This window comes from Camelus dromedarius, chromosome 19 (assembly GCF_036321535.1).
Source record: "Camelus dromedarius isolate mCamDro1 chromosome 19, mCamDro1.pat, whole genome shotgun sequence".
Lineage (NCBI taxonomy): Eukaryota > Metazoa > Chordata > Mammalia > Artiodactyla > Camelidae > Camelus > Camelus dromedarius.
This window is the reverse complement of record NC_087454.1, coordinates 26,165,692-26,180,958: the sequence shown is the minus strand read 5'-3', so window position 1 is coordinate 26,180,958 and position 15,267 is coordinate 26,165,692. Positions and strand designations below refer to the sequence as shown.

At 48.3% G+C, this 15,267-nt stretch overlaps 1 protein-coding gene across 6 annotated transcripts in view; it reads right to left on the bottom strand.

Annotated features, from left to right (window-relative positions):
* DAAM2 (dishevelled associated activator of morphogenesis 2) overlaps positions 1–15,267 on the bottom strand; it is a 104,391-nt gene that overhangs the window by 32,301 nt on the left and 56,823 nt on the right. For all 6 annotated transcript variants that reach the window (XM_064476461.1, XM_031434757.2, XM_031434759.2 and 3 more), the window contains 4 exons: positions 11,572–11,797; positions 6,122–6,211; positions 3,067–3,141; positions 2,558–2,652 (listed from right to left, as the gene is read on the bottom strand). In XM_064476461.1, coding sequence (XP_064332531.1) covers positions 2,558–2,652; positions 3,067–3,141; positions 6,122–6,211; positions 11,572–11,739 — 428 coding nt within the window. In that variant the 5' untranslated portion in view covers positions 11,740–11,797. The remainder of the gene's footprint in view (positions 1–2,557; positions 2,653–3,066; positions 3,142–6,121; positions 6,212–11,571; positions 11,798–15,267) is intronic.

Sequence of the window (15,267 nt, the reverse complement as noted above, 5' to 3'; positions counted from 1 at the left end):
AATGTTATTCTGCACACATTTTGCAAATAGTCACCCCCTTACCTGGGTACCACCGTGTCCCACCTACAGTAGCCACTTGGTTCATTTATAATGTTTATCTAAAGCACTAAAACGCTCTCACCCTCATAGGAGACTCACATCTTATTTGCATTTTAAATACCACGCTTTTGCATGTCATTGACTGTCAGTTACACAGCAATGAAGGTGTATCTGTAAAAGGGATGATCGTCATAGTTCTTAGGATAATTATCACGACTGTTAAACCCGAAGGCTCCTCACCAGTGAGGATGGGAATTAAGAGAATTACAGTCAGAGAACAAGGAGGACTTCCAGACAGGGAGGCCATGAGAGTCAAGGGATTAAGGTTGGGGAAGGTGATCTTCAAGGGGTCCTTAAGAAAACATCTGAGTTATCTTGAATGTTAGCAGAAAACATTAAAAAACCATTAGAGTTTAGGGGGTTCTTAACTGGGAATCTGTGTTCCTGTAAGGGGTCTATGACTAACATTCAGGGGTCTGTGAACTTGTATGGGAAAAGAAAATTACACTTTTATTTTTGGTAACCTCTAACTGAAATTTAGCCTCTCCTTCAATGATGAATGTAGGCAATAATCTATAGTGGCATGAGCAGAATCTGGGACTTTGTCACCCAGAAAAATCACAGCTATTTTCATCTCAAATTATGGTTGTTGAAAATATCATAGGTATCTGAAAATATCATTTCCACTCATCAGCACTTCAAAATTACGGTGGTTGCTAGTATTTGCTATTTGAGGCATAAAGAAGTACACTGACTGCTATCTCACAAATGTTTAATATTTAGTAACTGTATTTCAACTTAATTGGTTTATTTTTTAATCTTATCTATTTCTACTTTATTATTTAAAGACATCATTCTGATAAGTGGTCAGTAGGTTTCATCTGGGTGCCAAAGTCATTCATGGCGTGCACACACAAACATATACACACACGTGCAAGCACACACACCCACACACACAAAGGCTTAAAACCCTTGATTTAGCAGAACAATAATTAATATGACCTGAGGAAATATCATAAATGAAGCTGAGGGAAACACTACCTATAATTACTACATTTGATCCTAAGTACATTTGTGTGTATTTCTTTATGATTACACAAATATGTCTAGAAAAATAGAATATACTCTAAAATTAAGTTGTTAAAAACAAATATTATTTACTTTTTCCTACTGATACAGTTTTATGTATGCCAAAAAATTTTCCACCATGACTGTAACTTCTGCAATCAGAATTTTATTAAGGGAAAGAAAAATAAATTGAAGTGGGAGATGAACCTGGCAACCTCCCCTCGATCCTTCTACTTCCTCATTTCCTCATCCTTCCTGTATCCCCTTCCCGTACCAGACCCCCTCCCCAACCTGAGCAACAGGCAGGATTGGGGGTAGGGGGCTCCCACTCTCCTTGAGGCTTTGTTTCCAAGCTCCGGGCAGAAAGCTCAGCCCATCTCTCCTTCTCCCTCCCTCACACACACACATACACACACCCCAGAGGCAGACCAGTGTGCTTGTAAACCTTAACAACTGGCTCTCTGGAGAAAGAAAAGAAAAAGACCTGATTGTTGTTTGCCAATTTCCATGTTAAAAATACTCCCAGCATAGCTGACTTCAAGCTATCAGTGTGATGTCATTGAACATGGAGCTGGAAATGCTGCACCATTTATATACTTCCACCATGCACATACAATGGGTGTAAACTCAAGGAGCACACTTAACAGTAAAGAGTATACATAACAGTAAAATATAGTCACAGCATTAGGTAGTTAAGGATTGGTAAGTTTCAAGTACTTACTACCTTTGTTTTTGATATCATTTGTTTAATCATGAGTTTCTGTCATTTACATTTTCATCACATCTATGTTTAACAACCAGCTTGCAAAACCACTGAAAATTTAACAATTGGCTCCCACAAGCCAAAACGAGCCAGTGGCGAGACACAAGAAGAACCTGTAGCTCTTGGCCCTCTTGGACCCTTACACCGTGCAGCCTGGGAAGCAGCGAGAGGCCCCTTTCAGCCTCTGAGACATCACTCTCTCTTCCTTGCCTGCATAGCTCCAACTCTAGGTGAGGAAATCTCATCCACAGACACTACACCGCCCCCTAGTGGCTGGAGTACTCACCTACACTCATCTCTGGCTGAACCCCTCATCCTCAGAGCACTTTCTTATATACCTGTCCTTAGGCCCAGCCTCCCTCCAGTTATGTTTTCCCATAAAACAAGCACTTGCCTTCGATTTCTCTTCAGATAGCCCTTCAGGACCTGAGGCTTATTGCATTTTCTTGTGTTCATCTTCCCCTCCACCAGCACACCCAATCTGTGGCTGTCCCAGCTCCTCAGAGGGAGTGGGGTGGCAGCCAGGATGTGAAACTGAGTCAAGTCCACCCTAGAGGATGCTGGAGGGTGAACTTGGCCGAGGGTACTGGGATTGGAGCAGAGTACTGAGTGCAGATTCAGGAAGTGGACGCGACCACCGGGTGCAGGGACAGGGGCGGAAGTGAGGAAGGGGGTGTAGTGAGTCACCTCATGGGCTGTGTGCGGAGGGCAGTCTTCAGGTCTTCCACGATTTGGTTCCTCATCTCCGTCTCTTCCTCATCAAATGCGTACAGACTCTGCATCTGCGGTCGGGAGGAGGGGGCAGAGGTCACGCTGGGCTGCCAGTCTCCTGGCTGCCTGCACCCCCAGCCCGGGCGTGACCCAGGGGTCAGCCTTGTCTCAGGGACCAGTTACAAATACAGAGTGTCAGCCTCTGAGAATACCCAGGTTCCAGTCCCAGACTTCACTGTCCTTATCTGTAAAATGGGAAGAGGGGTCAGCCCAGCCTATTTCCTAAGCCTATGTGAATCACACATGGTTAATAAACGTTAGAAAGGTTCTGGGGACTCTAAAGTCACGCAAGGGAGGGAGGGATCATGATAAAATCTTGAGAATAACTGAGCAGGGCGTGAGGTGTAGGGAAAGAAGAGAGGAACACCCCCCCTCCCCAAAAGCCTCTCCAAGCATAGCCGGGGCAGGAGGGGCGCGAGGCTCACCGCAGCCATGGAGTTGATGCGGTCGATGTAATAGTCAGGCCAGCTGGTCGCCAGCTTGTTGGGGTCCTCCTGCTCCTGGAATGAGAGGAAGGGCTGTATGAATCACCTGGTAAGACAGGCCCATGGTCTGGGATCCCCGGCTCCACTCCACGTCAGCAGGTAGATCCATCTCCCAGCCCGGCCTAGATTGATGACTCTGAGGAAGTTATAAAATCTCCCCAGGCTTCCATTTCTTCCTTGGCAAAATGCAAATCACAAACATCAAATCTCAGGACCCGCCAACATATGGGCAGAATCCATGCAGGTATATACACTTTCAATGAACAATATATACAACTAAAAATAAATTTTTTTTCCTTGGTTATATCCGTTCTGAGGCTATTTAATAAAATATAATTTTATGTCTGTTGAATCTAATGAAAATATGTGCTTATATTTTGTACATCTGTTTTTTCCAATTTTATTTTTCTGATAATATCACTCTCATTGTATTTGACACAAGGACTGGTCTGTGACAGTCTTGGAAATTTAAAACCTTGGTCTTTCCTTCAGATAGTTTGAGAAGCACTAATAGAAAGCAACCAGTGCCGTGCCTGGCAAAGAAGAGGTGCTCAATAGATAAGAACTTTACAGAGAGAGGGAAAGAGACACTGCCAAGGCCCTGGGTTTTGGAAAGACTAAGGAGGCGTCTGTGCAGGTGGGAGGCAGAGCCCAGATCAGAGGGCCTCTGGCCCGGCCCTCGAGGCAGGAATGATGGGAGTCGGATAGGCATTAATGCTGATTGAACACCCAGCCCTCTCCCCCAGCCAATGGATCTGCCTCTGGGTGTTACACATACCCTGCTCTTTCCTGTCCCTGTCTCCCTCCCATGTGGATGTTCCCCTCATCCACCTTCTGACACTTTCCTGCTTTCAAATTGGCATGAAAATGTACCTCCTCCAGAACCTTCCTGATGGTCTGCCTGCCTGCCACCCAGCCCGGACTTTGCCCTTCCTCCCTCAGCTCTGTCCACTCCGGCTGCACAATTTTGTTTCATAACATCCAAATTTTAGATCAGTGGGAAACCTGCCTGGACTTGTTTTTTGTGACTTCATGTGGCTATCTGTGCTAAATCTCCGGGACTGAGGCCCCCATGCTCTAGCTTCTGCCTGAGGGAAGGGATCACAAACCAGAAACAAAGGGATCATGAAACACACACTTCCCTGCCTTCACTGGCTCACTATTCAGCCATTTCATATGCATTTAATGATATGTGTGAACGTGTGAACCACTGTATGCTGCCCTGAAAGTACTGAACAAAAAATCACTGTCTCTGCCTTTCATGAAATAATCCAGTGCCAGAAGCAGAGTGATCAGCACTCTGTGGCAGCAGGACTGTCCACAGTGGACCACGGGAACGCAGGGTGGGGGACATCTAATGCAGAAGGCTCATGGCGGGGAAGGGGTGGGAGGATCTGAGAAGACTGGGCTGAACTATTAAAGATTACTGAAGCTGAGACAGGTGGGTGTTACAGACAGAGGAAGTACCAAGGGAAAGAGATGGGGTGTGTAAGTGTGGGGAGAGATGACAACAATTTAGTTCGGCAAGTAGAGAGGGATGGCCCTATATTTTAATAAATTTTTTGTTTTAGCTGTATAAGGGATCAACTTTGGGGACCTCCAGAGTAAGTCAATTTGGAAACTGGAGTATCATGAGATACGATAAATTACTCCTGAAATTAATTTTCTCCTCTCTCCCTCCCTTTCTTCCATGACTCGAGCTTTTTGAAGGCTTGCTTTCCTCACAGTGAGACTCCTGGACACAGAGCATAATATTCTGCAGGTGTTTAATAAATGTGCATTGAGTATACTAGACAATGGCTTGCAGTGTGTGCAGCCCATGCATCTCACAACAGGGTCTCAGACTGCGTTCCGGCACCAGAACAGCCACGGGCTGTGACCATGACTGGCTGGTGACTCTGGGTGAGTCCGTTGCCTCCCTATGCTTTCCCTGCCTCCTCTGTAGATTAAAACACAAGATCGAATTGCTTCTCAGTTCCTTCCAACTCTAGAAGAGTGTATGATTCTAAACCTCCAATTTTATAAGGTCAGTCTGGCTCAGTATGGAGCCTGGAATGGAACAAATATCCTGAACAATAAGACTTTCTGAACAAAGGAGCCAGGAATGGGCTTCAGGGAGTACAAAGGAGAAGCAGCCCCGAACTGCCCCAGACCTGCCTGTCCTCTCCCAGGAGGGAGAATGCTGAGCCTCAGGTGCAGGAAGACCCAGGTCCTAACTCTCAAACACCCGCACCCTAAAGTTAAGGAACAAGCTGCAAGTCTGAAAAAGGGGAGAGTGATGGAGGAGGAGGAAGGCAGGCCAAGAAAAGAAAAGCAGTGAGAGACAGATGGGCTAAAATAGAAGGGAGGCAAGGGAGATGCAGAGAGAAAGAGATGGACGGAAGAGACACAGAGATGGAGGAAGAGAGAAGAAAGCACAGCCGCTGGGAAAGCCAAGGGGAGGAGACAAAATCCAGTTAAGCCCTGAGTGCGGCCTGGCACCCCCTGCTAGGGAGGACCACCGTCAGGAGACTGACATCTTTTAATGAAGGAGAGGAGGAGAGGGAGGAAAGTGTGGGGAGACCAGAGACTAATGTGTGACCCTGACGTGCATGCTGCCCGGTGACAGGGACACAGCTTGGGACAGGGCGGGGGCTAAAGATCCATTAGAGATCACTTACTTCCCCCAGACTGAGTCCTGACCACAGAGCTGCCCCCAGGTATGGCCCAGGGCAGCACACCCTCCTGGGGAGGGACTCTAGGTTTGTCATCTTACAGGTCCCTGACCCAGCACCACTCCTGGAACCCAGTGAGTACCTGCTTACGGGATTTTTGAAAAACAGAACTCTATTTCCTTGAGCGTAACCTGCATGAGTGCAGGGATTACTCCTGTCCTGATTTAGTCATTGTCATTCCTCCAGCACCTAGAACAGTGCCCATGTGTAATGAACACGTGTTAAGTGAGAGAGTGAGCATGGAGGCTGTGGATGGCAGCGAAAGGGGTCACAGAAGGCACCTTCTTCTTGCTGCAGTAGATCTGCCACTTCTTCTCAGGGGGCAGTGCAAACACAGCCTCCCGGTTTTTGTCAGTGAGATCCAGTTCATCCTGCAAAGACAACAAGAAATATGTCTGAGACCCCGAGATGGTTGACATTAGAATGTTCAGCCCTACAGGAAACTGCAACTCCTTCAATTTCCCTCAAATCCCTCAGCCTGCATCCTCCAAAGAGTATCTAAGATATGATAGGGCAATTCTTTGTCTAGAAATACAGCCCCAGCCTCCCATCCCCTCGCATCCATCCACCCAAGCCCCTGCTGCCCCAACTCAGGCTGCCATCACTTCCTGTCCTCACCCAGCCTCTCCTCCTCCGGGCACCCTGTTCCCTGCCCGTCTCCTGCATTGCTTTGCTAGCTCTTAATCCTCTTGCCCCGAGTTTCTTGTCTTCCTTCCCTTGTCCTTCTTAAGCTGTCAACATCATGAATCAAAGTCCAACAAAGGAAGAAATTAGTCTCCACATCCAGTCTCTGCCCCCATCCTTCAAGTCTCCATGTCCTTGGAGAATTTCCCCCTAGAAATTCCCTGGTTCCCCCAATCTCAGCATGGGTCCCAGCCTGGCAGAGGAGAGCTAGTGAGGACAAGGAGCTGGGCAACTCTCCTGGCAAGGAGGGAGGTGTTGGTCTGCTTCCCATGGAGGGATGCTTGCCAGGGGCAGCCCTCCAGCCACACCACCACCAGGAGAAGGCTGTGCGCACACAAGGCTGGGCTCCACTGGGCTAGTCCACACTTTCCAAAGAGTAGAAATGGGAAGTTTCTGATGTCATCAAACCTAGGGTGACTCTCTAGGCAGCTTGGGATGATTTTATAGGTTTGGCTGTGCTGAATGGCCCCTGAAAAGCTCTCTTATTGAAAATTCTTCTCCTGTGATTCATGATCCATGCCAGAGCTCATCAAAAAAAAAAAAAAATAGTTAATGAGCCATGGAACTGCTTTTCAACTTAATTCTTGTAAGGTTGTTTTTCTTTTTTTTAAAATAAAAGCAAAACATATTAAGGCATAAAAAGCATAATATTACATAATCTTTATATTTTCTAAAAAGATAATGAGATTAATATCTAAGAAAGCCTAAGGGTCTTAAATATCAACATTCTTTGCCCTTTTATTCAATGAGAATGTTTTAGACTTTTCTTCACATAGATCAGAATGGTCCAATAGAAATATAAGGTGAGCCACACATATTTTAAACATTTTCCAGTCACATTAAAAAATTAAGGAGAAATAGTTGAACTTAATTTTAAGCCAACACTGTAACCCCAAATATCTAACATATAGTCATTTAACATATAATCAATGTAAAAAATAATCAATGAGATATTTTACATTCCTTTTTTCAAACTAAGTCACCAAAATCTGGTGTGGATGTCCCCTTACAACTCGTCAAAGTGCAGACCAGCCACATCTCAAGTGTCAGCAGCCCCACATGACCGGTGGCTGTCATCTTGGACAGCACAAAGAGAATCTGAAACCATGCCCATCAGTTCACCTGCTTTGGAACCAGACTCCTGCAGCTCTAATGCTAACAAAAGGTTCTTCCCTAGACCCACTCTCTCCATAACCCAGGGATGTCCTTAGTCAAGATTCCCAGACCCTTCTTGAGGTTTCTGAAGCATTTCATAATCAGAAATGAAAGAAGGTAGTAAGTGCACCTGACACGTCCCAGCAGAAACTGCATCTTTTCTACTTTCGTTTACATAGTTAGCTCCACCCAGCCTGCCCTCCTGGCCCATCCACCCCATGGACCCTGGTCTCATTTCCCAAGCTCAAAGTTGGCTTCCTCCCACAAGCCTTCCACAGCCCTTCCCAGGTAAGAACACCTCTCCCTTCCTCAACTCCAGAGCAGTTATGTTCAACCTCAAATTCTGGTTACCTATGCACTTGTCTTTTCTCACCGTGGTCTCTGTCACTAAATCGATGGACATTTCTTGGTGATTTGGTTCAGTCCAGGTAGCCGAAGACCCTTATTGAGTCTCCCTTCCTGGTTTCCTGGACGACCACACTTGGGTAGTCCCTCTTGCTTGCCCTGTGTTCCTCTTGGGCTCCCTGGACTGTTCCTCCTTTCCCCTGCCATCAAACGTTGAAGTCCCTCAGGCCACCATCCTGGGTCCTCTTCTCTCCTCCCCCTCTGCTTTCCCAGATGAAGCCTTCTCTGCCATCTGCAAGGACTCAGTGATTATCCTAACCTCTCTCAAACCTGTACCTCCAGCCCACCAGTTTTCTGGGACCCAGCTGCCTCATGTACCTATCAACTGTGACGACCCTCAGGTACCTCACACATTTATATAGTGTCACTATGTGCCAGGCGCTGTTCTAAGCACTTAAAGTTTACTCATTAAACTTGCAACAACCCATTTTACAGATGATGAAACTGATGCACAGCGGAAAACATGCAGGCTGAGTTCATCATCCCAATCCCCTAAGCCTGGGTCTCCTCTGGCATATCCTGTCCTATACAGGACCCCAACCACCACCCTTCGTCTTGTCAGAAATCTGGTGTCCCTTAAACCTACTCACCCATCAATCCCATCAAGTCTTATTCTCTTCCCTCCTGAATAGCTCTTGAACCTGTCTACTCTTCCCCATCCTCACTGCTAATGTTTTGGTCCAAGTCCGTTCTCCCTAGCTTGGATTGCACCAAGCACCTCCTAATGGTCCACACAGTACTCTTCTCTGACAGACTACCCAGAGTGGTCTTTTGGAAAGTAGATTGGATCATCTCAAATGCCTGCTCAACCCCTTCAGTGGCTTTCTAGCACTCTTAGGATTGAATCCAAAATCCTCAGTTATTCCCCATGTAATGGTGTCCCCACAAAGGACCCAGCTCTTTTCTGACTTGAGACTCCCACATATGCTGCCTCTTCTGAGGGGGGCTCTATGTCATTATCTGTACCTTCATTCATTTACTCAACCATCACTTTGCTTTTAGATCTCAATGGAACCATCACTGCTTCAGGGGAGTCATCATGACCCCCAGTATAGAATAAAGGTCCCTGCTAGACACTCCCATGGGCCCCCCAAACATTCCCTTTCCACTCAGCCCACCTGTCACTACCGTTCAAGATCAGTCTTCCCTGTTAGACTCCATGTTCTCGGGGGCAGGGACGGTGCCTGTTGGTTCATCTCTAAGTCCCTGGCAGCCCCACAGGGCCCAGCAAGGAGCAGTCTCTGAAAAAATGCTTTCCATTTGTTTCATCAATATCCCACGCTAGTCTCCTTGCAGACATTACTTGTCTGAGTCATCCTTGCTTTTGCCAAAGTACCTTATGTTAAAAAAAAAATAACAAAACAAAACCCTGCCCACTTAAAAGGCTCAATAAATACCTGTTGACTAAAAGTGCCAAAGAAGGAACACCCCATGGCATCTCCTTCTTTAAAACTCATGCACTCCATTCAAGAAGATGTCCCCGCCCATGATAATGTAAGAAATAAATTTTTGATCCTCATTCCACGTTCCTAGCATAGAGCTCCTAAATCCCTTGGAATTTCATGACTGGCAGAAGTGACAGGGGTACCTTTTGTCCCTGACACAGAGCTCCTAAATCTCTTGGAATTTCCTGGGTGTTGGGAGCCTTTTTTCTTCCAGTGAAGTGACTCTCAGTGGACCCAGAGAGTTTCAAGCTGGGGCTGGTGGCCAGAAGGCTCAAGATTTGATTAGAAGCCTAGACCTTTTGGCCCCACTTCCCAAACTCTGGGGAGAGAAGAGGGGCTGGAGACTGAGTTAAAAATCTGTCATGCTGAAATTTCCATAAAACCCCCTATAGGGCAAGACTCAGAGACTTCTGGGAGGCTGAATGTACTCAGGTGCTGGGAGCGGGGCGCCCCCCAAACTCCAAAGGGACAGACACTCCCATGCTCGGTACAGCAGCCTTCCCCTCCTTCCCCTTCTGGGCCTCCCCTGTGCACACCCTCCTCTAACCATTCACTTGTACTCTTCATAATATCTTTTATAACAAATCGGTAACAGTAAATAAAGTGTTCCCTGAGTTCTGTGCGCTCTTATCAAGCCTGAAGAGGGGATGGCGGGAGCCCCCGCTTTGCAGCCACATCGGACAGAAGCGGTGGTGCTGTGGGCCCCCTGCTGGCACCCGGTGTCTGAGGTGGGGGCAGTCTGTGGAGCCGAGCCCTGAACCTGTGGCGTCTATGCTGACTCTGGGTAGTAATTGTGAGAACCAAGTTAAATCTCAGGACACCCAGTTGGTGTCCACAGAAAAGTGGAGAACTGCTTGGTGTGGAAAACCCACCTATTTGGTGTCAGCAGTATTCTGAGTCAAAAACAGATCTTAGCAGTACTGACTGACACAGATCAGGCTCCAAATGCTGCTAGACACTAGCGAACACTCTGTTCCCACCCACACCGACCCCATCCAGAGGAAAGGTATACACCAGGACGAGTCTTCTGGACCTGATGTGATGAGGAGAGTGGAAACTTTTTCACGTAACATGCATGTCCTCATCTTACTGGGGTCCTGCTACTTAAAGAGCTAGATCACCTTCCTCAGATGCATCCATTACCGAATTCAAGTATGAAACCCTGTTTCCCAGTCACACTGCACTGTTTCTCTACAGGTCAACCATGAGAACGAGTGACCGAGAGCTTATGGTAGCTGACCTGGTGCTTCTCGCTCTATGGCCCGGGGTTCAGGCCCAAGTCCTGGGCATGGGGCCTGCCTCCCTGGTCTGGGACCTTTCTCTGGCTTGCAGGCTTTATCTCACCATCAGCTCTCCAAAGAGAGGAGCCATGCTTCTTTCCTGTTCTGTCTCTTTGCCGTCAGCACATGATGTTTCACACACAGGGGTCCCCACGGGGGCGTAGCACTGCTGCTGTGGCCCGGACGGGGATCACAGAGTCAGGAAGAGTTGGCACCAGGGTGAAAAACATAGCTTCTGTCTGTCCCAGGCCAGACACGGGATGTCTTCATCCCAGGCCGGAACCAGGTTCCAGGTGTGATACAGGCATCTCTACCTCCTCACTGCTAGCCAATCACTCCTTGTTCTGAGATAACCCAGCGTCCGCCCACAGAATCTGCCCCGTCTCCTCTTCCTGTGTCAGAGACCAGACTATCCCAGGGAATTTCAGCGAGCAGAGGTGGTGTCCAGGGCTCTGATGTTCTTTGAGGCTCCTCCCTACCTTATTTCACAAAAGCCTGGACCTTCTCCTCCCATGGGCGCCTACTGCTGCCCCATGAAATCTAGGATCCAGGGGAGATGATGTAGGTCCATTCTTCTGGGGACACATTTCACAGTGTCCACCCCAGTGAGTGACTCTGTTTCTCCCACATGCCTGAGGTATCCTTGGGGCCCACTTTGGTCCCAAGCAGTTTCAGTAGGTGAAGATGCCAGCCCCCGCCCTCTGGGCTCCAGCCATCTCTGATCCCACCGTCAACACCCTCCCTTCCCTGCCCCTCACTCACCACCAGCTCTGCAAAGCAGACGTTGAGCTCCTCCGGGTTCGGGATAGGACTGGAGAACTCCATGTACTGCAGAGGGTGGCTGTCCCGGAGGTTGATCTCAGGGAGGTCGCTGCCCCCAAAGCAGCACAGGAAGCCCAGGCCATGGCGGCTCCTCTTGCGGGGGGCCATGGTCACCACAGGCCAGGGGGATAGTCTGCAGGCAGGTGCCCTAGGTCCTCATCATGATCTGGGTGGAACAGAAAGCACTGCGTGGTCAGGCTGGCAGCCAGGTAGGCAGGGATGTGGTCACTCTGCCACCAGAACTTCTTTGCCCAACTGTCAAGAGCCCTCAGCCCAAGAGCCGAGCCCCTGCTCTTCTCCCCCAGCCTCGCTCTGTTCCCTCTAGCTCCTCCTAACTGGAGGTATTTCCTCCTCTCCACGTCCTCCCAGGGTTTCATGCCACAAACACTTTCAGATTCTCCCCCTGTGCTCTGGGAGACAAGAGAAGGGCTGTACTCACAGAATTCGACTCCTGGGAGGTCAGAGCCGGCACCCATCCTACCCTCTCTGTGACAGTACAGATGCAAATCCTAGTCCCTGTCCCCTGGAAGACCTGTCCAGCAGGGCCTCCTTACTTACTTGATTCATTCAGGGTCTGGGGATACCTGGTTTAAAGATGTCATCCAATGGGGAGGGAAGGGTTGAAGGAGGCTGGCGGGGAGACACCGAGCTAATTATACTGTGTGTCTCCTGCAGTGGGTGCCCCTTGGGAGTAGAGGACGGAAGGCTTGCCAGTTTCCTGTCCAGTCTGCTGTACCCAGGCATGTTTGGATGCATGTGAGACTTCAACAGGCACAGGTTCACCCACCCATCGAGAAGGAGGGGCAACCTGGGAGCCACGAGAGTGAACCCTGGGTAAGGAAATGGAGCTGATCGTTGGATTGGTGTTCAACCAAGACAGAGAGAAATCTGGTCAAATCTGCTTTCCATACCGACCAAGAACAAAGGACACCATTATGGCCAGAACTGAGAGGCACCCAAGAGCTGGGTGGTCACTGGAACAGAAAGGGTTAAGTCTCTGGCTTGCCATGGGTAGAGCCTGGTTCACTGGCACCAGCGTGAGGAGAACACTGGCCCCAGACGCTGATGCCACATAGCTTCTCGTAGATGAAGCCCAGGGTCTGCACATAGGCTTCCTGAAAGGGCCAAACGATCCTTGACCAATGGTTCCTAAACACATTTTCAGGTCTGGGAGGGTTCAGTAGAGAGACCACTGCTACCCCACCACACTGGTGCCCGGCCACGGTCTCCTCACACTTGTATAGCTTAACTTTTTGGATATAAAATAAGATTCCCTGCTGTATACGTATTGAATATTATATCACAGGTTTGGGATCAAGATTTTTTTTAACTGCAGTGAAATATATATAACATAAAATTTACCATTTGACCATTTTTATGTGTATAGTTCAGTGGCATTAAATACATTCACATTGCTGTGCAACCATCCCCACCATCCACCTCCGGAACTTCTTCCATGTTGTAAAACAGAAACTCTATACTCGTTAAACGATAATTTCCCATTTCATTCTCCCCCTAGCCCCTGGCAACCACCGTTCTACTTTTTGTCTCTATGAACTTGACTACTCCAAGCACCTCATCTAAGTAGAATCATACAGCATTTGTCCTTTTGTGACTGGCTTATGTCATTTAGCATCATGTGCTCAAGGCTCATCCATGTCACAGAATTTCCTTTATTTTTAAGGCTGAATAACATTCCATTGCAGGTACAGACCATATTCTGCTTATACACGCGTCTGCTGACAGACACCTGGGCTGCTTCTTCCTTTTGCCTATTGTGAATAATGCTCTATGAACACGTACAAATATGTTTGTGTCCCTGCTTTCAGTGCTTTGGGACATATACCCAAAGGGGTCAAGGTATTTTCGAGTCTTGACTCTTAGCTGTTTCTCCTAGATTCGGGTCATTAACAGAATGATCAGAATGTCCCCACGGTCTTTACTTACATCATTGCTAAAAACGTTGACCACAACAAGGACATCGAAAGGCCCAGAGGACACAGCTACCTCGTCTGGGAATGCCGAAGAACTAGTTATTAACACTCTCAGGGGACAGTCCTCCAACCAGCGCTGAACCCACAAGCCCGCAGTTATCCAGCCCTCCTTTCTTAAGGCACCATAGGAGACTGTTGGCTAAGTCCTTGTGGAACTCCAGATACGCCAAATCCAAGGCATTCCCTTGAACCAAGCTCTAGAACCTTATCAAAAAAAGATAAATTGGCATAATTTGTCCCTAGTGGACCCAAGGTAACCCAAGAAGAGCACTTCTTTATTTCCTAAGCCCTAACAATCTAGCTAATAAATTACTCATCTGAGCTCGCCTCTCCTATAAGGCATGATGCCTTTTAATCATCATTCAAGAGGTTTTTACTGGCTCCACTTTATCTCTATAAACTTTGTGACAGACTTTGTAATAGACCCAGGAGCACCTCAAACAACAAACTATCCGAGGTTGCCTTGTATTGTTGGTCATCTTTTCTGGGTTTGCACACGGGCTCTCCACAGCTCCAGGGAAGGCTCCTTGAGGGCAGGGGCTGTGCCTCCGGCTTTCACACCGCCCCTCTTTATGGCTAATAAAATGCTGTATGTTTAGTGGATGCTCAATAAGTATTTCTTGGTCAGTTGGGAAACAACCTGTGCTCAGAGAAAAGGAGAAGAGGGGTCTTCATCAATCAGTTAAGAAATACCGATTGAAATCTCTGATTCCTAGCAGTTGACAAGTCATCAGGAACCCTTATAAGGAAGAAAGGGACAGTCGAGGTTGGGGGTAGAGGAAGCAGCCCACAGGCTCACGCAGCAGTCCTGGTGCATGCTGGTGAAGACCTAGAACAGGCTGGTAACTGAGGAAGTCAAGAGAGAGAGGGAGGCTTGGAGGCTCTCCAGGGAACTTGATGGCCGATGGCCAGGAGTGGGTGAGACAAAGCCCTGGCCTCAGATTGTCAGGCTTAGTAAAGCACAAATTCTGCAGGCAGACAGGGGTTCACTATTCCCCGCCCATCGCCAGTTTGGGGTGATGATGCAGAGTCCAAACCAGGTCCCCTTTGTGTCCTCAGCCTCCAAAACGCAGCTGCAGCTGGCGGGCAGGACGGCTTTGTTCAGGGCACAAAGCATGGAAAGTCCTAGAGGTGTAGTGAGGCTGGGTGGATGGCATGCCAGGGTTCCAGGGAGGGATGGGCTGACATCAGGGAAGACTCTCTTCTGTCTTTACCTCCTGGAACTCTCACCCCGCTCTCCCCTCCCCAGTCTCCCTTCTTGTCCTTCTCTGCCCTTCAGCTCCTGAGCCAGGCTTCACCAGGGTGGGTCGGGGGTAGGGGCAGGGCTGGCATACAGCTGGCACACCCTGTGGGTCTTACAGCAGTTGTTTACAGCTGTGACTGCCCTGATTGGTTGGCACCATGCCATACCTGTCCTTAAATATTTTTAAAGTCTCCCCTGAGTCCAAGGAGTGAGGTGAAGTGGCCTCTGGAGGAGGAAAGAAGTAGACACAGTCCCTCCAAACAGGAAGTGCCTTCCCCACAGAGAAGGGCCTTAACCCTGCTCCGGGGGAGCGCTGCATACTTGCCCTTTTAAGGGCTGCCTGCTTGACAGCTCCTGAGTAAGTTTATGTTCCTGAGGATGCCCTCCTCCCCAGGAACC